This window comes from Arvicanthis niloticus, chromosome 1 (assembly GCF_011762505.2).
Source record: "Arvicanthis niloticus isolate mArvNil1 chromosome 1, mArvNil1.pat.X, whole genome shotgun sequence".
NCBI classification, from domain to species: Eukaryota; Metazoa; Chordata; class Mammalia; order Rodentia; family Muridae; genus Arvicanthis; species Arvicanthis niloticus.
Window position 1 is genome coordinate 112,632,999 of NC_047658.1, and position 22,044 is coordinate 112,655,042.

At 51.8% G+C, this 22,044-nt stretch overlaps 4 protein-coding genes across 13 annotated transcripts; 3 read left to right on the forward strand and 1 right to left on the reverse strand.

The window, feature by feature from the left end:
- Positions 1 to 1,002: 1,002 nt before the first annotated feature.
- Cabp4 (calcium binding protein 4) lies at positions 1,003 to 9,465 on the reverse strand. Of its 4 annotated transcripts, XM_076915051.1 has the most exons (7): positions 9,346 to 9,462; positions 6,726 to 6,834; positions 4,220 to 4,250; positions 3,988 to 4,131; positions 2,539 to 2,648; positions 1,715 to 1,862; positions 1,003 to 1,614 (listed from the first exon to the last, which is right to left on the reverse strand). In XM_076915051.1, the coding sequence occupies exons 2-7, from the start codon at positions 6,756 to 6,758 to the stop codon at positions 1,586 to 1,588; spliced, it is 495 nt and encodes a 164-aa protein (XP_076771166.1). In that variant the 5' UTR covers positions 6,759 to 6,834; positions 9,346 to 9,462; the 3' UTR covers positions 1,003 to 1,585. The 4 variants fall into 4 exon arrangements, with proteins under 4 accessions (XP_076771166.1, XP_076771169.1, XP_034344605.1 ...); XM_076915054.1 differs by lacking the exon at positions 6,726 to 6,834 and having other exon boundaries at positions 9,346 to 9,465; XM_034488714.2 differs by lacking the exons at positions 6,726 to 6,834; positions 9,346 to 9,462 and adding an exon at positions 4,647 to 6,163 and having other exon boundaries at positions 4,066 to 4,131.
- Gpr152 (G protein-coupled receptor 152) lies at positions 7,652 to 9,349 on the forward strand. The gene has a single exon (XM_076914906.1). The coding sequence runs from the start codon at positions 7,790 to 7,792 to the stop codon at positions 9,347 to 9,349; it is 1,560 nt and encodes a 519-aa protein (XP_076771021.1). The 5' UTR covers positions 7,652 to 7,789.
- Positions 9,466 to 13,786: 4,321 nt separating the features above from the next.
- Positions 13,787 to 19,284, forward strand: Coro1b (coronin 1B). 7 transcript variants are annotated; one of them, XM_034510597.2, is made up of 12 exons: positions 13,807 to 13,927; positions 14,065 to 14,218; positions 14,567 to 14,769; positions 15,082 to 15,204; positions 15,307 to 15,436; positions 15,634 to 15,815; positions 15,901 to 16,020; positions 16,583 to 16,687; positions 16,768 to 16,913; positions 17,811 to 17,868; positions 18,484 to 18,747; positions 18,852 to 19,284. In XM_034510597.2, the coding sequence occupies exons 3-12, from the start codon at positions 14,569 to 14,571 to the stop codon at positions 18,975 to 18,977; spliced, it is 1,455 nt and encodes a 484-aa protein (XP_034366488.1). In that variant the 5' UTR covers positions 13,807 to 13,927; positions 14,065 to 14,218; positions 14,567 to 14,568; the 3' UTR covers positions 18,978 to 19,284. The 7 variants fall into 7 exon arrangements, with proteins under 7 accessions (XP_034366507.1, XP_034366479.1, XP_034366488.1 ...); XM_076914914.1 differs by having other exon boundaries at positions 13,828 to 13,920; XM_076914917.1 differs by having other exon boundaries at positions 13,844 to 13,913.
- A 146-nt stretch (positions 19,285 to 19,430) lies between these two features.
- On the forward strand, positions 19,431 to 21,984 carry Ptprcap (protein tyrosine phosphatase receptor type C associated protein). Its single transcript, XM_034519992.2, has 2 exons — positions 19,431 to 19,911; positions 21,188 to 21,984. The coding sequence occupies exons 1-2, from the start codon at positions 19,909 to 19,911 to the stop codon at positions 21,776 to 21,778; spliced, it is 594 nt and encodes a 197-aa protein (XP_034375883.2). The 5' UTR covers positions 19,431 to 19,908; the 3' UTR covers positions 21,779 to 21,984.
- Positions 21,985 to 22,044: the final 60 nt, after the last annotated feature.

Genomic DNA, 22,044 nt, shown 5'->3' on the forward strand with positions numbered 1-22,044 from the left:
GGGAAGTTGAGTGCCCCAAATCATCCTCTGTCCTCCACATGTGTGCCATGGCTGGCATCCACACTCACAAACAATAACAGTTTCACACCAGGAGGTAGGTGTAGACACCTTTAATCCCAGCACTCAGGAGGCAGGGCTAGGTGAATCTCTGGATTCAAGGCCAGCCAGGTCTCCATAATAAGTTCCAGGATAGCCTTGGCTACACAGAGATACCCTGTCTCAAAAAAAAAAAAAAAAAAAAAAAAAATACAAAAGCAAAAACAAAGAGAGCTTCACTGTGTAGTCCTGACTAGCCTAGAACTTGCTATGTAGACCAGGTTGGCTTCAAATTCAGATCTATCTGCCTCTATCTCCACAGGGCTGGCATTAAAGTGTGTGCCATCATGGCTAAAAAAAAAATTTAAGTGAGCAGATTCGAGTCTAATTCCATTCTCTGACCCAGTATACATCATTTAAAATTGTAACCAATGAGCTCTTTTCTGTTTCAAAAAAAAAAAAGCTATTTCCCTTTCTCTTCTCCAGCCTTCTCCTAGTTTAAATAAGAATTCTTCATTTGGATTACTGAATGGTATAATCTGCATCTGTTATCTTCCGGGCTAACCCTAAATGAAGTTCACAGGGACAAGTGCAGAAAGGCCTGAGCCTTCACTTCCCTTTGTGTCACCTTTGTCTCTGCAGAAACTTTTCCCACTCAAGGCCCTGACCCCTCACCTTCCTCACTGCCACTCTTTCATGCTTGAGTCCTCTTCTCTCTGTTTCTTTTCAGGCGTTGGAATGTAAGTAGGTGACTCATGCCTTCCCTGTCCCCTGCGAGTGTTAGAATCCAGGCACCCAGACCTCAGTATGGGACTGAATTCCCCCATGCTGGCTCACTCCTGAGGCCCAACATTGAGCTCTCTGGCCATCAGCCCTTCCTCTCAGGTTCTTTTGGAGTTGAAACTTTTGCCCCTCTTGCCTAGGCCTCCTATACAGAGATTACTAGCATGAACCACCACACCCAGATTCAAGTTCACTTTTCACTGATTTATTTATTCATTGCAGAAGTTGGGTAAGGGTGGGTGAAAAAGGCATTAGCCTGCCAAAGAACAACTTTGTGAAGTTGGCTCTCTTCTTCCACCACACCAACTTCAGGGATCTAATTCGGGCTTGGTGGCAAAAACTTTTACCTACTAAGTCATTACCAGGCCCAAGTTCATTTTTTAAAAACAACACTTTATACACACAAGTAGTGGGAAGTGATGTAGCCACCCTCTCAAGTCATCGTGTCCTAGGAATTCCCCTAGTGCACTATGCCTCGTTTATTTGAATGCAGCCAGTGCTGGGGAGCTCCCCACCTCACCAGGATCTAGAGATTCAAATCTTGTTCTCCAGCAAGAACTGCAACCAGCTTCAATTTTTTTTTTCCCTCTACAGCTTGGGTGTGGGAAGAGAAGACAGCACAGGCAGACCCTGGAGTTGGGTGTGGTCAAAGGTGAACCAGCCTGAGGGGTTGGGGGAATCTCTCCCACAATGGGGGGAGGGGGGATAGTCTGGTTCATGCTGGTGTCTTGGCCTCCAGGGGCAGTAGATTGTCCCTGAAGGTGCCTCAGCCTGTAGATAACATCAACACAAACTCTGCAAGAAAGAGGGGAAGGGAAAGGCCAATCCAGGTCAGGGATTGAAGGAGGTTCAAGGTGCTAGAGGCATGGGAGAGGTGTCTGAAAGGGTGACTCACCGTCAAAGTCTATGGTGCCATCTCCATTGAGGTCCATGTCTCGCAACATCTCATCCAGTTCAGTGCCCTCTAGTGGTTCCCCCAGCAGAGCTGGTGCTGCCTGCCGCAGCTCCGCCACTGTGATCCGTCCATCCCTGTCCTTGTCAAACTGTAGGTAGAGAGTCCAAGCATTTGTATGCCACATTGTCTGCATATGTGGCTCTGCTTGCTTTGCTTTCTTTCCTTTTTTATTTAAAACAGAGTCTCACTATGTCATCCTGCACAGGCTGGCCTCAAACTCACAGATTCTCTTGCTTCTGCCTCCCAAGTTTTGGGATTAAAAGCGTGGACCACTATGCCCGGCCATCTTCGGCTTTAGTTGATTGGTTTGTATTGTTGAGACAGTGTCTCGTACAGGCCAGGCTGTCCTCAAACTCAGCATAGCCTTGAACACCTTCTGCCTTCTTCACCTCCCAAGTCCTGGATTACATGTGTAGCCACCATGCCTGGTTCTTTTGTACTGGGGATGAGCCAGGGCTTTGTGTATACTAGCTATACCCTTTATCAACTGAACTACCTCCTATTCTTGGTTCTACTCCTGATACTACCTTTGCCAGGCAACGATGCTCCCCACCTACTGTCTATCCCTCCCCAACTTCAAAAACCAATGTCATCTCCTCCTATGGTGAAGTTTCCCTGATTTGAAGACCTGAACTGGGAGTCAAGCCATCCCTACCTGTCCCTGGACCCTAGTCTTGCCTCTCTGGGCCTCCTGAAGGCTGAGACTTCCTAATAAGGATGTAGTCCATGCTTGCCACGCATTGCTACACCCTTGTACTTCTTACCTCTCGGAAGGCAATTCGCAGCTCCCGCACACCCAGCATGTGAGCTGTCTCCTCCCTCAGCTTTGGACTTATCAGTTCCACAAACTCTTCAAAATCCACAAAGCCGCCCACTGTGGACCCAGGCAGAACATCACAATCTGCTTGATGGCAATGCCACACTCTTTGTCTTCCCACCAGAGCTCTGAATCCACAAAGGCACACCTAGTTCCTTGCTGATAGAGGGGTTTCTTGGATACTGGGGGGGGGGGGGGGGGGGGTGTGTCAGAGATACTCCTGATCTCCATGAAGCCCAGTGGGCCAAAAAAAGACCTGGCTTTAGAGCAGGCACCCCAAGTTCAAATCCTGTTGCTTTAGGAGACCTTAGGTGGCTTACCAACCCTCCTGCTCTCATTCTGGGATGGACCTGGAAGAAGCTACTCCATGGAACAAGGCTATGGTTGCTAGAAATCAGGGTTATAAAGCTGAGTGGGAAGCACTAAATACCTCCCCAAAGCACTCACGTCATGCAGCCCCCAAGACACCAATAGGCAAATAAAAACTTTAGAGGGAAAGAGATGACAAACCCTGAATGCTCATTGTGTGTGTTGTTTCTCTATTTAGTCCTGATTGGCCTAGAGCTCACAGAGAACCTCCTGCTTCTGCCTCCCCAGTGCTAGGATTAAAGGAATGTGCTGCTACTCAGGTTTGGGGATTTGTTTTTGTTTGTTTGTTTGTTTGTGAGTTTTGTTGTTGTGTTGTTTTGTTTTTGTCAGCTTGACATAAGCTAGGGTCATCTGGGAAGAGGGAACTTCAGCTGAAGAAATGCCTCCATCAGACTGGCCTACAGAAAAGTCTGTGGGGCTTTTCCTTGATGAATGATTGATGTAGGGGAGCCCATTCCATTGAGAGTGGGACAACACCTGGGAAGGGAGAAGAAAGGCAGCTGAACAGGAACCCGGAGAGCAGGCCAGCAAGCCCTATTTTTCTAGTTTCATTTCAGCTCCTGCCTCCAGGTTCCTGCCTCCAGGTTCCTGCCCTGACTTCCCTCAATGATGGATTATAAAGTGTAATACAAAATAAACCCTTTTCTCTCCAAGTTGTTTTGGTCATGATATTTATCACGGCAATAGAAAGCAAACCAGGATATATACATCCAAGGTAAATTCCATTATCCTCTTGCAAATTGTAAACTAAATAAAGAAGCCACTGCAGCAGATGGCTCCATGGATAAAGGCGCTTGCCACCACTCCTAATGACCTGAGTTTAGTAGATCCCTGGAACTCCCATGGTGGAAGCACTCACTCCTACCAACAGCTAGCTGTATTCTGATCAAATGCACACTGTGGCACACACATCCCATTCCCCACTAATAACAACTAAAAATAAAGATAACACAACCATGGCCCACCCACCCTCTAGGTAACCGGGCTGGTTCCCAACCCAATCACCCAGCAGGGCTCCATCACTGACTGCGCATCTTCACGTGCTGGGACACTTCCAGTAGCTCCATCTCTGTGGGCATGTAGCCCAGCGTGCGCATGCAGTCACCTAGCTCCCGGTAGCCGATGTAGCCATCCTGGTCAGTGTCAAACTCCTCAAAGGCAGCCTGGAGCTCTGTAGGGATTAGCAGAAGTCAGGCCAGGAGGCTAGCCCCAGGTTGCCTTCCACACACCCCCTCCAGGCAACAGTGAAGGACACTCACCCTCCAACTCCTCAGGGCCCAGTTCACGATCCTGTATAGGAAGGAATAAACCAGTATGTCCCGGTTTGCCTCAGCTTCTCCAGCCTCTGCAGGTGCACTGGGCAGGGCTGACCCCACCAAAGCAGCTAAAGATAGTTGAAATCCTACAGACCCCACAAGCAGAGAACAACCTTCTCCCCGTGCTTTTGGAACTTCAAATGAGTTTCCCTAGATATCTAGTGTGAGGTCAGCCTCTGTTTACTATACCAGCTGGCCTGAAGCCAGCCTTGTCCCACATGGCTCTTCTGGTCTAGGATATAAAAGACCATAACTCTACCCTCTCTTGTAGTTCCCAATCTGAGGCACAAGGTATCATGAGGCCTTGGCATGTAGAAACAGGAAGGGATAAAAATGAGAATTACCCTTACCCCACCCCCAGCTTCCTGACCTTTCCAAACATGCGGTTGAGCAGGGGCCCATAAGTCTTTTGGGCAGCATCCTGCTGGGGGTCAGAACGGTGTCGGTGGGACTGTCGGTGAGAGGCTTGCCCAGCAGGTGCTGAGGATGGCTCCCCCTGCCCCACTTTGGTCCTTGGGGAGTTCTTGCTGCTTCCTGAGGCCTCAGAGCCCTGGCTAGAGGACTGTTCCCCAGAACTGGCTTTCTGGGACCCTGGGTGCCAACTCTCCTTCTTGCTCCTTCTCCTGGTCAAGGCGGGGCCCTCAGCAGCACTCCTGGGAGATACAACTCCTTTAGGGATCTTCTGGGGGTCAGGAAGCAGCTGTGTGCTGTGCTCTGTCGCCATGTAGAAGATAACAGGACTCCCTGGAGTGGCCTTGCTTCTCAGGGCCCAGAAAGCTGCTTATGGCCCCCCCAGACTTGAGTTGATCACCTGGGATCCACAGTGAGGGGGATTAGGGTTAATGAGTCAGGCAGCCAGCCTAATCCCTGCCCTCTGCCCCAGGGTGGCCCGGCAGCCCCGATGGGTCTTGAAAACTGTTCTCAGGAGTGAAGGTGCCAGGGCACAGCAGCTTCAGGGAGCTCATAGTTAAACGCAGCTACTTCTTGCTTAGTAGAAGCAGCCAATTCATCATTCTAAGTCTCAGTTTCCCCATCTGTGAAACGGAGACAAATTGTTGCATTTATTCCAGGGTGTACCATAGCTGAACTTCATGTGACCAAAAAGACCAGTGAAGGCCTCTAAGGCAGGAGGAGGCATACTAGAAAAGGTTGAGTCCCCTAAGGCAAAACATCCTGATTGGGGTATAGGGCATATGAAACTTTAAAAAAGAGGCCAGGCCAGTGGCCTTGGATGCTGTTAGAGAAATGGAAATGACACAGCCTGCCCTGGCCAGGAGGAGCTCCTAGCAGAGGGTCTCCATTGTCTGACCTTGTTGGAATGGGGGGCCCTGGCTGGCAACTTAGCCCTATGGGGCCACGGTTAGGGTTTCCAGGAGAGCGGACCCATGAATGATTGATGCTCCCTCAGCTTGGGTTTCCTGCCTGTCTGCCTCCACATCGACACTGGGTGCCATGCGGCAAGCTCCATTGTGGGACCAGTTGGTGGCTGGACCTTGGGCAAGCAGGCAGCACCCTGCTCCTTCTACCTGGCCTGCACCTCCCAGGTAAGCCAGGCCCTGAGAGAAGGGCATCCAGGCTCTGAAGCCATAGGGGCTGGAATTCATAGAGACTCTGCCAAGAAAGACGTTGAGGTGGGGAGCCATAGGCATTGTGGCTGCAAGCACGGACTCTGGGCATGATCTAGTTGTGTTCCAGTAGCCAGTCCCTCTCCACCCTCAAAAGGACGCTTTCGTCCCTCCACCAGTTGTGTGAGGTAGAGTAAGGACAGCAGAAGGCACTGGGTTCCCCCTGGCCACCTCATTGTCATCATCCTGCAGAGCCACTGCCTCCCCTATATAGAACCTTCAGGGACAAACAGGGCCACCTGTGCTGAACTCTGAGGTGCAGGGAAGAAACACAGGCAGCAGTGCAAGACACTGAAGCAGTCACAAGCTGCTTGCAGGACCCTCCTAGCCACAGCCTGCCAGGGCCTGGAGGCTTGGCCCTCACCTGGCGTCCTGAGGTGGGCACTAATGGCACTTTCCTTCCTGGGATTTGAAACATTTGGAACGACCTTGTGAAGGGATGAGTCTGTACTTTTCTTTCTTTCTCTTTTGGGATATTGGTGTATGTATCCCAGGGTGACTTCAAACTCCCAAGAAGAGAAGTCTAGCCTTGAACTCCTGACCCTCTTATCCACTTCTCCAATGCCACATTGCAGGTGTGCACCAGCTGTTGTTTTGTTTGAGAGAAGCTTTTAAAAATCTGTACTGTAGGCTGGCCTTGAACTCATGGCAATTCCCCTGCTTCCACCTCCCAAGTACTGACATTACCAGCATCATTGCCTTTGAGTGGTTTTAAACTGTCTTGTGGAACACTGGGGAGTTGCTCCCACAGCTCTAACTCGGAGCACATCTCTCCACTCACACGGATGTTCCACTATAGCTCTTCATCCTAAAACAGGACTTACAGCTGAAGCTGGGCGTGGTGGTGTATTCCTCATGATCCCAGCACTGTGGAAGCAGTGGCAGGAGGATCATCTCAATGTTAAAGTCTGCCTGGACCACATAGTGATATGTCTGAAAGAAACAGGAGGCAGGGGTCAGGAGATGTGGCGAAGATGGTAGAATGCTTGCCAGGCATGCAAAAGGCCTTGGGTTCAATCCTCAATACTGCATAAACTGAGTGTGGTGGTGCATGGCTGTCATCCAAACATTTGGTAGGTAGATACAGGATGATCAGGAGTTCAAGGCCATTCTCAGCTCTGTAATGAGACTGAGGCCAGTTTTGGCTACATGAGATCTTTTTTCAAAAATTTAAAATCAGGGCTGGAGAGAAAAGATGGTTCAGCTGTTAAAAACATTTGTTGCTCTTGCAGAGGAGCCAGGTTCAGTTCTCAATATTTATGTAGACTAAGCTAGCCTCATATTCAGAGAGTCAGCTGTTTCTGCACCTCCTAAGTGCTGGGATTAAAGGCATTTGACCCCATGCCTGGCCCAGATAAATAAATCTTAAAAAAAAAAAAAAAAAAAAAAAAAAAAAAAGTCAAAGCTGGTATCACAGGTTGGTAATCCCAACATTTAAAAGGCTAATATGAAAGGATTGCCTCAAATGTGAGACCATTATGGCCTACACAGCAAGTGCCAGGCCAACCAGGGTCCCACAGCAAGCTCCTGTCTGAAGACAACATTTAATAGTCTCCCCAGTAAGTGCACTTGGGCACGTGGATTCCTTGTGGCAAAATGGTATTAAGTTTAGTCTGAATTTCTGACCATATCTGTAACCTTCACCAAATCACAGAGTTATTGGACAATCATCTCCTCACTGGTAAAATTGATTATAGGGGACCACATGAGATTATCTATATAAGTGCCCTGCACAGGCTAATTACTCAAAAGGTAATAATACTGGTCCAGAGAGGGGCAGTGACTGTCCTAAAAGTGCACAGCACCATTTCTCTCATACCAAGCCATCATGAATTTGTTGATTCAGCAGACTGGCAGTCCATGTCCTGCACTACACTGAGGACCCAGAATGGACACTGCTGTGGAAGCCAACCTGGGCGCTGCTGGCCACGGTCCTCGCACAGAGCTCAGTGATGAGGACTACTACCCTCAGAGCAGCTGGGACACAGTCTTTCTGGTGGCCTTGCTGCTCCTGGGACTGCCAGCCAATGGGCTGATGGCATGGCTGGCTGGCTCACAGGCCCGGCACGGAGCTGGCACAAGATTGGCCTTGCTCCTGCTCAGCCTGGCCCTCTCTGACTTCTTATTCCTGGCAGCAGCGACTTTCCAAATCCTGGAAATCCAGCATGGAGGGCATTGGCCACTAGGCACTCCTGCCTGCCGCTTCTACTACTTCCTGTGGGGTGTGTCCTATTCATCCGGCCTCTTCCTATTGACAGCCCTCAGCCTGGACCGCTGCTTGCTGGCACTGTGCCCACGATGGTACCCAGGGCACCGTCCAGCCCGCCTGCCCCTCTGGGTGTGCGCTGGGGTCTGGGTGCTGGCCACACTCTTCAGTGTGCCCTGGTTGGTCTTCCCTGAGGCTGCTGTCTGGTGGTATGATCTGGTCATCTGCTTGGACTTTTGGGACACTGAGGAGCTGCCTCTGCGGATGCTTGAGATCTTGGGGGGCTTCCTGCCTTTCCTCTTGCTGATGGTCTGCCACGTGCTCACCCAAGCCACTGCTTGTAGGACTTGTTGTGGGCATCAGCCTAGGCGCATGGCCTGTCATGGCTTTGCCCGTGTGGCCAAGACCATTTTGTCAGCCTATGTGGTCCTGAGGCTCCCTTACCAGCTGGCACAGTTGCTCTATCTGGCTTTCTTATGGGATGTCTACCCTGGGTACCTGCTCTGGGAAGCCCTGGTCTATTCTGACTACCTGATCCTGCTTAACAGCTGCCTGAGCCCCTTCCTATGCCTGGCAGCAAGTGCTGACCTCCGGGCCCTGCTGCGCACTGTGCTCTCCTCCTTTGCAGCTGCTGTCTGTGAGGAACGACCTGGAAGCTTCACGCCTGCCGAGCCACAGACCCAGGTGGCCTCTGAGGGCTTGACTCTGCCAGGACCAACAGCTGAAAGCCAGTCAAGGTTGGATCCTGTGGTCCAGCCTGAGGTGAGCCCCTCAGTCCAGCCACAGTCAGATTCTGTGGTCCAGCCTGAGGTGAGCCCCTCAGTCCAGCTACAGTCAGATTCTGTGGTCCAGACTAAGGTGGACTCCCTGATGCAGCCACCATTGGATACTGTGGTTCAACTTGAGGTGAACCCTTTGACCCAGCCACAGTTGGATCCCATGGCTCAACCTCCAGTGAACCCCTCAGCCCAACCACAGTCAAATTATGTGGGCCAGCCTCAAGTGGACTCCCTGAGCCAGTTACAATTGGATCCTGTGGCCCAGTCACAGTCAAGCATGGAGGCCCAGACCCCTGCCTGTGAGACTGAGTCAGCCTCTAACCCTGGTGAGGAAAACTTCCCTAGCTCATACCTAGATCCCACTCCTGGGGCCCCTGAGAACCTAGACAAACCAGCTGTTTCCCAGGAAGAAAGCCCTAGCAATGTCCCCCCAAAAGAAGCCCCCAGTGCAGGACCTACTTGAGTGGTGGGGAAGCCCAGGCCTGCCAGGGCAGTAGAAGAATCAGAGAGAGCCAATGAAGCAGCTGGGCAGAGGTGGAAACATGAAGAAACCCAGCAGTGAGAACCCCATTGAGTCCCTTGAGCCTTCTGGGAAGGCTGAGGGGAAGTGAAATCAGTCAGCCAAAAGTCCCAGGCAGGGTGCTGTGAATGTCTCCACCCTGGTCGCACCAGGCTTTTCCATTACTACCCCAATTACCCAACCTCCTTGAACCACTGAGGATGGTCCTGCTGGGTTCTATCTTCCAGTCCCCCAAGATCCATGTTTCCTTCCCCGTATCACCTCTATTCTCCTAGTGGGAGATAGCATGAGGCACTTTCTCTAGGCTTTATTTGATCTCCATCTAATCTTTCCCTAACTTTCCCCATTCCTGACTGGTTTTCTGGCGTGGACACCCAACAAAAAAATGTTCCTATAAAGAAGAGAGGCTTCCAGGAACCCACAGACTCCAGCAGGAACCAGTTGGCCTGCCACAGCCAAGCTGTCTCTGATGCTCACCTACCCCCAGCACACAAAGCCTAGGACAGGATTTCTCTAGTAAGGTGCATGCAAGAATGAGGCATCCAGGCAAGAGTCAGAAGCAGCCAGGCCTGGATTCAAATCCAGCTGTCACACCCTGGCTTAGTAAACCACCATGCTCTTGCCCTGAGGCCCTTTGAGGATTACATAAGAAAGTGAGTGCGGTGTATGCTGTAGGCTGGCACACAGTGAGCCTCTGGGGCAGATGCCACTGACAGAAAAATGGCCTCCAGGGGCTGGGACTGCACGGCAGGAGGACAGCATCACCATCTGACTGGAGTACCTGAGATCCTCTGACTGCTTGTGTGGCAGACAACCAGGTGTCCTGAGGGTGTCCTTGAGGTGAAAGACTCAAGAAATCTTCAAGGTCTCACTCCATTCAAGAGCTGAACTGATGTCACCTGCCACTAGCCCTCAGGGAGGGTTGGACAGGATCTGAAAAAGCTGCAGGTGCAGAGTGCACTAGAATTTGAACCCCAGGATACAAACAAGAAGCTGCCCAAAGGCAGAGAGCCCTGGGCACCATGGTCCTAGGAAAGGCAAAAGCTCCGGAAGTCACAGGGCTGAGCCTGCTCTGCCTCTCCAGCTGCAGATGCTGTGAGGGAAAAACCAATACAAAACAGGAAGTTCTGAGGAGAGTTTCCCACATGCTTCTCTCTAGTAGTCACCCACTCTTCACCCAAACCAGTTTTCTGCTCTCAGCCTCTAGTTTTTCCAGATCAGGCCTCCCTCCCTTATCCCACAGTCCTCTCCATTAGTGAGTGAGTGGCTGAGTAAAAGCCCTCCCTCTGCCCAGATATCCACGACAGTGGTGGTTTATGTGAAGCTTTTCCTGGGAAGCTTGCATCTTTTTTTTTTTTTTTAAAGAAGGAATTATTTATTTATTTTATGTATATGAGTACATTGCAGCTGTCTTCAGACACACCAAGAAGAAGGCATTAGATCCCATTACAGATGGTTGTGAGCCATCATGTGGTTGTTGGGAATTGAACTCAGGACGTCTGGAAGAACAGTCAAGTGTTCTTAACCATCTCTCCAGCCCAAATCTTGCATCTTAAAAGGCAAGGTGGCAGGCTGTGCCAGCAGCTGGGAGGGTGCAGGTACATCTGCATTGTTGCAAACTCCTTCTTTAATATCATTTTTTTTTCTAATTCACACGATGGGGCAATGTTCAGGGCATGCCTCACTCCTGTAATCCTAGCACTCAGGATTCCAAGGCAAGAGTCTCATAAGTTCAAGGCCAGCCTGAAGTACATAGTGAGACCCTGAATCAAAAGAGCAAGGGCTAGAGGGACAGGAGCAATGGCTTAGCAACTAAGAGAATATTCTTGTAAAGACCAATGTTGGTTCTCAGCACCCACATATGGCAACTTACACTTGTGAAACTCCAGATCCAGGGGATCCAACACCCCCTTCTGATCTCCATGGGCACCTACACACATACAGACAGATATACATATAAATTAAATTAATCTAAAGAAAAGAAAGGGCTGGTGGTACAGCTCAATAGTAGGATGCTTGCCTAAAACACTCAAGGCTCTGGGCTCAGTCACCAGCACTACAACGTAATGGACAAGTGTGGGGTTCACATGAAAAGGCCACAGAACGGCTAAAGCAGTTTCAAAGCATACCAGTAGCATGAAGGAACAGTAGGGCCTGTCTTAGTCACTAGTCTATTGCTGTGAAGAGACACCATGACCAAGGCAACTCTCATAAAAGAAAGCATTTGGTTGGGAGTTGCTTGTAGTTTCAGAGGCTTAATTCATGATTGTCATGGCAGGGAAACCTGTGGCAGGCATAGTGCTAGAGTAGTTGAGAGCTACATACCCCCCTGATTCACAAACAGAGAGAATAAACAGGGCCTACCATAGGCTTTTGAAACCTCAAAGACCACCCCCAGTGACACAGTTCCTCCCACAAAGCCACACTTCCTAATCTTTATCAAAGAGTTCCACTTCCTGGTGACCAGGTATTCAAATGTATGAGCCCTTCTCCTAATAGGGGCCCCAAAGCCTTTTCAACACGGCAGACAGATCGGAGAATAAAACTTCCCTGTGTCCAACTTTAGCCCACCCCATCTCTCAGGGAGTGAACTGGTCCCACCTCCACAGTCCTCAAAGGGAGTCATGTGGGAGAATTGCTACTCAAAAGGAAGGTTTTAGAGGATAAGGAGGAATTTCCTAGTGGCTCACAGAACAGGTATGTGTTAGAGAAGATGGCACCAGAAAGGGAGACCTCAGTCTCAAAACAGTTCCCAACTCAGGCAACATACTTCAGGGGACTAGGTTCTTCTTGCTTTCTGGGGGATGCCCACCTTCTCCCTCCCTGTGTTTCTTCAAAGGAGCCAGGTGTTGGTTCTGAGAGCTGTGAATATGAATATTTTGCAATTCTATATTCAGGCCTGCTGTTCATTCATTCATTCACCTAGCATGAAGTGATTTCAGGCAGGGTGCTGGCTGGGGTCTCCTTCTGGGCACTGGAAGGCGTTGGGGGATGGTAGGGTGGTGGTATACAAGCAAAGTCCCTGTCTTTCGTTTGCTGGCATGAATCTTAGCAGGGTGCCAAATAACTACACAGTGTAGCATCTGGGACTAAGAAGAACTAACGGGAACAAGGAACAGGGACTGGGTGAAAGGAGACTCAGAAAGGCCCACAGGGGAAGTGACACTTGAGGCCTGGGGTCATTGAGGGATGAGGCCTTCTCAAGGCCAGGAAGAGCTTCCAGAAGGAGGAAGGGAGCAGGATGTGTTAGCCTGAGGTGGGAATTGAGGTTTGGTGTCACTGGGACACATGCTGAGAAGGGACAATGGTGTGTGTCTTGGGGTCAGACAGGAATTCTGAGAGAGGAACACGGGACTGTGGATTTTATTTGAAGTGGGGTGATATGGAAATGTTGGGGGTGGGGAGTGGGATATGGAACTGTATCCACCTGGCCTCACATGGGCTTCTCTTTGAACATCCACCACCCTAACCAAGCCACACTCCTGCCTGCCTGGCTCCAGGGTTTATGAACAGTGAGAATTGGAAATAACAAACTAGGACCAAATCCCAGCTGGGAGGTCTCAATCAAAAGCCTATTCTCTGTAGGCGTGTTTCCTCAGAGTGTAGTGACAACTGAGGTGGGACACAAGTCCACCTAGCCTCCCACACACATTTGGGGCTTTGTAAACGCTAAACAAAGCACCTTTTACCTCTGCTCTGCCTCTTCCCATGTCTCTCTTCTCTTTCTGGGAGAGACGACCTCCCATCACCACTGGTTACTGGAGGTGGACACTGAGGAATAGTCTTCTATTACTACTGTGGGTCATAACAGGGGCACCTAAATCCTCCAGAATGAGAGGAGATAGGGCGAATCTGAGGAGACAAGTCCAGTCTCTGACGAGATGGAGGGAAGAAAGGAAGGTGCATGGGATTCACTGTCATCCTCTACTTCGACTTTCTCTAAACCTGAGCAGGAACCAAAGGAGTCCATCAAGATGTATGAGGTTGCCTTTCACCTCTTCAATGTACATATCTAACTGACATCATGAACCCCCAACTTTAAAACCTGTACCTATGGCAGGGTGTGATGGCACAAGCCTTTAATCCCAGCACTTGGGAGACAGAAATCTGTGAGTTCTTTGCTAGTTCCAGGCCAGCAAGTGTGATCCTGTCTCAAACACAAAACAAAAAACACGTGAAAACATTGGAGGCGGAGCCAGAGAATCCTTTTGGGTAGAACTGGGTAGGGAAATCAGAGGGCAGATTTCACCCCTCCCCAAGAGACTCCCACAGTTCGTACCTGAGGCTCCAAACACCCGCCCCTTTCAACAAGCTGCCCAGGGCCTTGCCACTAGGCCTTGCCCCCCATGGGCGGGGCATTCCAAAGCCCCGCCTTCTGCGCGTGACCTTACCCCGCCCCCCTCGTCTGTCACTTCCTGATTCCCGCTTCCTGCTTCCCAGAGGCTGGGATCCGGAGCCGCCCGAGATCGCCGCCCCAGTCCCTGGCGCATCAGGGCAGCGGAGAGCGGTGAGCGGTGAGCGGTGAGAGCGGCAGGGACGGACTAGGGGCGCGGAGGTGGGCCTGGGGCGGGGGGCGCGAGCCCGAAGAGCGCCGCGCTCCACCCTCATTCCCAACTCCTTCCCCCAACCCAGCCGCCCATCTCTCCCTTTCTGGGCAGGGATCTTTGGAAGTTGGGTTCCTGGTTCACCTTGGACCGTGCTCTGAGGCCACTTTGAGGACCTGGCAGCATCCTCGACCCCTGTTCTGCCAGGGTCCCTAGGCCGGACTTCCTGCAGCTCTTTGCACATTCCCTGGGACTCAGCTGCGGCCTAGTAGGAAGACCAAACAACCCCCTTTGCTGTCTCTTCTCCCCATCACCCAGCCTTCAAACTCTGGGCGTGGAAAGCTCCTTGGAACCATCTAGGACCTACAGAAGATCTAAGCTCCGTCTCCCTTTCAGCAGCGCGCGCGCGCGCGCACGCGCGCGCACACACACACACACACTCAGAGCCTAGTCAGGGAGGGGCATGTGGGGGGAGAGACTGTTGGTCTGCACCTATGAACCCATTCTATAACTGGGAAAATAGAAACTCCCAGCGTTATCATGACCAGTTTCCTGGTGACATGCTCTGTGTGTCTCTTTGGAGGGGAGAGCTGATCCAGGTGTCTCTGTCCCACAGACATGTCCTTTCGAAAAGTTGTGCGGCAGAGCAAATTCCGGCATGTATTCGGTCAGCCGGTCAAGAATGACCAGTGCTATGAAGACATTCGAGTGTCCCGAGTTACCTGGGACAGTACCTTCTGCGCAGTCAACCCCAAGTTCCTGGCAGTGATTGTGGAAGCCAGTGGTGGGGGTGCCTTTATGGTGCTTCCTCTAAACAAGGTGGGCCTCAGTGGGTCAGGGTGGAAAGGAGAACTGAGGACATGCCACACCTGTGGGCAGGGCAGTTTGTTCCACTTCTTGACCTGTGGCTACTGCTGAATTGTTGGTGCAAGTACAAAAAGTGTTTATTGCCACCAAGTGTGGATAAGAGGCTGCAGGCATTTCCTCATGTGTTGGGTGGAGCAGAGTCACATCTGGGCCACCAGGAACCAGAGTAGTCACATCATTCTTGCACCTTGGACGGCCCACAGATACTGGGAGGAATGGAGATCAGGACTTGGGGTCTTCTCTGACTGCCCTTCATGCCTACAGACAGGCCGCATTGACAAGGCCTACCCAACAGTGTGTGGGCACACAGGACCTGTTCTGGACATTGACTGGTGTCCCCATAATGATGAAGTCATTGCCAGTGGATCAGAGGACTGCACTGTCATGGTGAGCAAAGGATTGTTCAAGTCAGGGTCTCAGTGTGGCTGAAGGATGCTGGCAGCAGGGGCAAGCACAGGCCTGAACCCATCCTCCCTCTCCCTACCACAGGTGTGGCAGATTCCAGAGAATGGGCTGACCTCTCCTCTGACAGAGCCAGTAGTGGTGCTTGAGGGGCATACCAAGCGTGTGGGCATCATCACCTGGCACCCCACAGCCCGAAATGTGCTTCTCAGTGCAGGTTTGCACCATTCCATACCCCTTCCTCTCTGCCCTTCTCCAGGATGATCCTGGAGTGTCCAGCAGCCTCTCACAGGCCAATCTAACAGGAGAAGTGATGCCTACAAAGATGGTGACCCGGTTCAGTATAAGAGGCGGGGACAGAGTGGGCCTACTGGGCTGACACCTGACTGGCCTGAGCTGATGTCATGCCCCCAGGTTGTGACAATGTGGTGCTTATCTGGAACGTGGGCACTGCAGAGGAGCTGTACCGCCTGGACAGCCTGCACCCTGACCTCATCTACAACGTGAGCTGGAACCACAATGGCAGCCTCTTTTGCTCAGCTTGCAAGGACAAGAGCGTCCGAGTCATCGATCCCAGGCGGGGCACCCTGGTGGCAGTAGGTATCCCCAAAGGGCAAGGATGACAATGTTCAGACTCGGGGTCTTGGTCTGCACTGTACTGACCACTTGTCCATCCTACAGGAACGGGAGAAGGCTCACGAGGGAGCCCGACCCATGCGGGCCATCTTTCTGGCTGATGGGAAGGTGTTCACCACTGGTTTCAGCCGCATGAGTGAACGGCAACTGGCACTCTGGGACCCAGTGAGTGATGTAGTAAACCTAAGGTGGGCAGGCTTGAGACCTGGGCCAGGCAGACAGATTAGTATGGAGGAGACCTCTGTCTGTACTGCGTAGATTCTCAACCTGACCCTTGAGACTTCTAGGACCTTGCCAACCCCTTGCTTCCCTGTCTCCAGCTCCCTGGCTCTCCCTAACACTCCCCCAGTGCTTCCCACATCCTTATGTCTGCCTGCACAAACCATAAAGTTACCCTTCTCCTTCAAGCCTCCAATCCCCAACAGAGTAGAGAACTCTGTCCCTCAGCAGAGTGTTCCTGCACAATCAATTCAAGGGCCCTTTTGAGGCCTGGGCTGGTACCACCTGGGCCCCCACCCTTCCTGTGGCCAGATGTCTTCAACACTTGCCCATTAGTTTGGGAATAGTCTTAAGGCCTGGAGAAGGCTGGGAAAGTGGAACCTGGAAATGGAGAAACCTGCAGCATGTTGAGAAGTGCTGCTGATGCTGTGAGACTGGCTGAGGCCGGTCCAGCATTGCTCGGAAGGAGAAGATGCTGACTTGACCCAATTGTCCCTCATGTGCTTAGGAAAACTTTGAGGAGCCCATGGCCCTGCAGGAGCTGGATTCAAGCAATGGGGCTTTACTGCCCTTCTATGACCCAGACACCAGTGTGGTCTATGTCTGTGGCAAGGTGAGGCTGGGTGGCTGGCAAACTTGGGCTGAACATAAGAGAAGGACCTGGCCGAGTGCTGAACTTCCTTATTCCCACAGGGTGATTCCAGCATCCGGTACTTTGAGATCACAGATGAGCCCCCCTACATCCACTTCCTGAATACATTTACCAGCAAAGAACCCCAGAGGGGTATGGGTAGCATGCCTAAGAGGGGCTTGGAGGTCAACAAGTGTGAAATTGCCAGGTATGAGGGTCCTCTGAGGTAGCCATCTGTAGGCAGACTTTATTCAAGGACCCTGCCTGGTGGGGTGGTCAGACAGCAGGGGCCAGGTTGCCAGCATCCAAGGTGAAAGTTCAGTTTGTGGAGGTTAAACTGGGCATGGTGCCATACACCTGTCATCCCAGCATTTGGGAGGTATGAGGACTGCAAGAGCAGAGGCCAGCCTGGGCCACGTAATAAGTTCAAGGTCAGTTTGAGCTATCTAGTAAGACCCTGTCTCAAACATACACCAAGCAAGGAAGGGAATGGGCATGTGGTTCAGTTGGTGGAGTGCTGCCCAGCATAAAGCCCAGGGCTTCCAGCACTGTAAAGGGAAAGCTGGAACATGCCTGTAATTCACTCAGGAGGTAGACCTGGGAGGAGCAGAAGTTCAAGGTCATCCTTAGCCTTGTAGTGAGTTTAGTAGGCTCAAGGCCAGCCTAGAATATATGAAACCATGTTTCAAAAAATAAAGGGAGCAGCATACTCTTTTAATCCCAGCTTCTTGCAGAGGCAGGCTGATCTCTGAGTTTGAGACAGGGCTGGTCTACATAGTGAGTTTCAGACTTCCAAGGCTACATGGTAGACCCTGTCTCAAAAAACAATAATTTAAAAAAAAAAAAAGAACGAAAAGAAAGAAAGAAAGAAAGAAAGAAAGAAAGAAAGAAAGAAAGAAAGAAAGGAAAAAAAGAGAGAAAGGAAGAATCACAATCATAAAGTTGTCTAGGGTCATGCTCTAGGGACCCTTGAAACAGGGAGGCCATGAGCTCAACTCACAAGGCCTGTGAGTATGTGTGGTCTCAGGTCTACCTCTGGGAATATCCAGGAGGGGAAACAGGAAGGCTGTAGGAGGCTCCACCATGACTTCTCTCCCTTTTCCAGGTTCTACAAACTGCATGAGCGCAAGTGTGAGCCCATAGTCATGACTGTGCCAAGAAAGGTGAGGCTGCTGGTAACCTTGTCCACCCACTCACTCTCTTCCCTAGCAGAAGGGCCACACCAGGGCAATGGTGAGGCTGGTGAGTGGGTGTAGCCCATGGGCTGTACCAATTCCAGGGTGGCCTGAGTTCTAGTGAATCGTTGGAGGAATGGCACAGGATGAGCTGAAGCCCTGCAGTGACAGACCAGGCACTTAAGAGCAAGATGTGGGGGGACAGAGGGCCTCTCCTAGGAGGCCAGGCTAACTGTGGGGCTGGGATGGTGTTCTGTGGGAGACGGGGCTAGAAGGGCATGAAGAAGAATGGACTCTGGTCATGAAACCCATGGGGAGGATCCTGGAACACAGTCCCACTGTCTCCCAGTCATGTCCCACAGTAAAGCTCATAATCTGTGGGGCATAGATATGGCTCACAGGACCCCACAGAGCCACATAGCTAGCCCTTGTGGTTTGCTGCAGATGGTGCCAGCAAGGGCTGTGCCAGGAAGGACCAGGCATTTGGAGGATGGGTTGGCAAGAGTACAAATCAGGAGGGTGTGGATGCAGCCACTCAGACCAGATGTGAGACCCCTGATAGGGACCTCCAACTGATTCTGACCTCCCCTACCTGGTGCGCAGTCTGACCTCTTCCAGGATGATCTGTACCCTGACACAGCTGGACCTGAGGCTGCTCTTGAGGCAGAGGATTGGGTGAGTGGTCAGGATGCTGATCCAATCCTCATCTCACTACGGGAAGCCTATGTGCCCAGTAAACAACGGGACCTGAAGGTCAGCCGGCGCAACGTACTATCGGACAGCAGGCCTGCCAGTTACAACCGCTCTGGAGCCTCCACAGCTACTGCAGTGACTGATGTTCCCAGTGGCAACCTTGCTGGGGCTGGTGTATGTGCCCTACATTTGGGAGTGCTGTCCCATTGGCTGGGCCTCAGCCCTCTTCCCTAGGGGTGGGTTATGGCTGATGGCCTCTGACTTCCATGTCTTTGTAGGAAGCTGGGAAGCTGGAAGAGGTGATGCAGGAGCTTCAGGCACTTCGAGTGCTGGTCAAGGAACAGGGGGAGCGTATTAGCCGCCTGGAGGAGCAGCTGGGCCGCATGGAGAATGGCGATACATAGGACCACCAGGGACCTGCTCCCGACACTGCCTCCTTTTCCAACCCTCCCCACCTAGCTTCTGTGGCCAGGTCACACCAGGCAGTTTGCTGCTCAGTGCCTCTGTGGCAGGTCATGCACCTCTCCACAGCCTGGGGCCCAGGTTGGAAGCACCACCTGGCTTTTGGAAGATTTTTGTACCAAGGCAAATTCCCAAGTACCTTAAGGGACCATCTCCACGACCTGCCCAACCCACTGCCCCCTTACCAGAAAAAGCAGCAGAGATGGGCTCTATATTTTCATTCCAAATAAAATGCTCTTTCTAAAGCCAGGTTTGACCTACTGTTGTGGAGGTTTAGGGTTGGATGCTAGGAAGGGAAACTGCAAACCTTATGTGCAAAGTAGCCCCCCGCATACCAGAATTCCACCATACAAAGAAACTGACGCAGAAGGGCTAGGGAAGGGTGTGGGAGATGGGTTAGTGGGTAAATTCACTTGGTAAGCAAACCTGATGACCTGAATCCAATCCCTGGAACCCACAGTGGAGAAGCATCTGACCTCCATATGTCCCCACATATGAAGGCATGTGCACAGTTTTGTTGTTTTGGTTTTTTGTTTTAAGGCTAACCAGATACCCACTTTTAGTCCCAGGCCCGCCAAAACTACATAGTATATAGGTGGATTTCCTGCTTTGGGTTGAGTTCTGATCACAGATCCTGTGGCCCCCACCTCACCTAGAGAGCAATGGGGAAGATCTGGTATGGGTCTGTGTAATCCTGAGAGGCTAAGACCCCATCAGGGTCCTGTGATAGGCAAGAGTGGGTGGGGCATTTGGGACAGGAAACGGAAGTATCAGTAACTCCTACTAGCTACTGCACTGAGAGCTCCGGGGCTCACTTCTCGCTAAACACAGCCAGAGTCAGAGGTGGCTGCTCGTGAAAAGGCCATCGGATCAATGGTGAGCTGTGGAATCCTCTGGGTTCTTTGGGCACAATGGGCTGGGGATGGAATATCAAGGGTCCAGGAGTTAAGGGTCTCCTTCCATAGCCTTGGGCAGCAAGATCCAGAACTAAAATGGGTTGGAGCTCAGTTCTCACCTCAGATCTGGGCTCTCTAGAATTAAAGGTATGTCCTCCAGCTCCTCATGCTAGGCACAGCCTTATTCCAAGACCCTTGAAATAGTCTCCCATCTGGTCCCCTCATGAGCTGAGTTTGGGTGTAACTCCTTTCCCAGAGCTTGATGATGTACTATAGGGGAGTCTTGTGCCTAGCACCCCTCCCCCCCCCCCCCCCCGCTAGCACACACCCCCACCTGCTTTGTTCCAACCGCAGGCTTCCTCTGATAGCTACACATGCTGCCCCCAAGCCGGGTGGCCCTGCACGCCTGAGGCCCTTCAGGGTAGAGTGGGGAACCGAACGGAAACCCTGCAGCTGGGGCAGCCTCATGGTTGAGAGGGACTTCAAAGACCCCTTATTCTAGGACCAGTCAACCTGAGTTGATCTAGATATCTAGATATCTCCATCATGGCTTCCAAAGAGCCACCTGCCATTGGCTTCTCAGGCCCCTTCAACCCCCTCTACTGCAGGGCAGGCCACTTTAACATCCAGCTAATATCCACTGAGCATCTATGTGGCACTCATGGTTTTAGGTGCTTCCCCTCCACTCCCTCCCAATCCAGGCACTTATTCTGGTGGGAAAGGCAAGGCAACAGAATAAATCAACAGATCATATTCTCCAGTGTGGGAATTTGGTGGGAAAGCGTAATCAAGGGACCTGAGGTTGGTGAATGGGTGAGCTGAGGTTACAAGTTAGCTACAAGTTAGTTACAAGTCATGCAGGTGTGGGAGGGGGTGACCAGGAGAGTGATGGGAATGTTAAAAAACAAACAACAACAACAACAACAAAAAAAAACTGTCTGGCAGGGCCTCATCAACCAGGCCTACCTAGCCCATGGCAAGCGTGTAGCCGTGAGGCTTTGGAAGTGTCTAAGCAGAGGGAAAGCCAGTGCACAGGCCTCTCAGACAGTTGCAGGCCTTGGGCAGACACAGGCCTCAGGCAGTGAGAAGTGAATTACAGGGTTGAGTTTAAGGTGCGCAAACCAGAGCAAGGACCTGACCAAATATGGGCTGGGGATTTTCTGCTTGACTACCTATTTTGCTTGAGGCAGCTGAGGTCTTTGTTAGAGTTCAGTTGGTCTCATCAGGTGACAAGTCCTCCCTACTGTCTCCCACAGGCTCTGCCTGGTACCCTCAGACTTGGGGTGCTGCTGGCCCTGCCAGGGGTGCTGGCCTCTGGGGCAGGCCCAGAGGATGGTGCGGGCTCCAGTATGGTCACCATCATTCTGCTGCTCTTGCTCCTACTGCTGCTGGTCACTGGCCTAGCCTTGGCTTGGCGTCGCCTCAGCCGTGCCTCTGGGGGGTACTACCACCCAGCTCGCCTGGGTGCTGCATTGTGGGGCCACACCTGCCGCCTGCTCTGGGCCAGCCCTGCAGGGCGCTGGCTTCGAGCCCACACTGAGCTGGGACCCCCAGAAGAACGAGAGCCGCGGGAGGATGAACAGGATGCAGAAGATTACATGATGGGTGGTGGCCCTGAGGAAGCTGATGCCAAGGAAGAGGAGCAGCGGTGTCAAGCAGAGCAGACCCCAGATGCACATGACACAGACAGTGAGGGGGGTCTGGGCCTGGGCTCTCAGGGTCCTGTGGGCTCAGGCAGCAGCGCTGAGGCCCTTCTGAGTGACCTGCATGCTTTTTCAGGTAGTGCTGCCTGGGATGACAGTGCTGGAAGAGCAGGGGGCCAGGGACTCCGTGTCACTGCACTGTAGGAGTCAGCTTGTTGTCTTGTTCCTGCCCCAGCCTCTGACTCTCTTCCCATGTTGTCATGGTGAAACACAAACTGCCCTGGACCTTCGCCACCCTGCCCTTACATGAGCTTCTTAGACTGACACCCCCACCAGTTCCCCAGAGTGTGTGCATCCGTCCCAGACAGGCACTGGGCAGACATTGAAAATAAAACTTCCTAAGCACTGAGGTCCGTGGCCCTTTAGGATCCTTTCCTCTCCCTGAACAAGCCATGCCTGTGTCCTGGAGT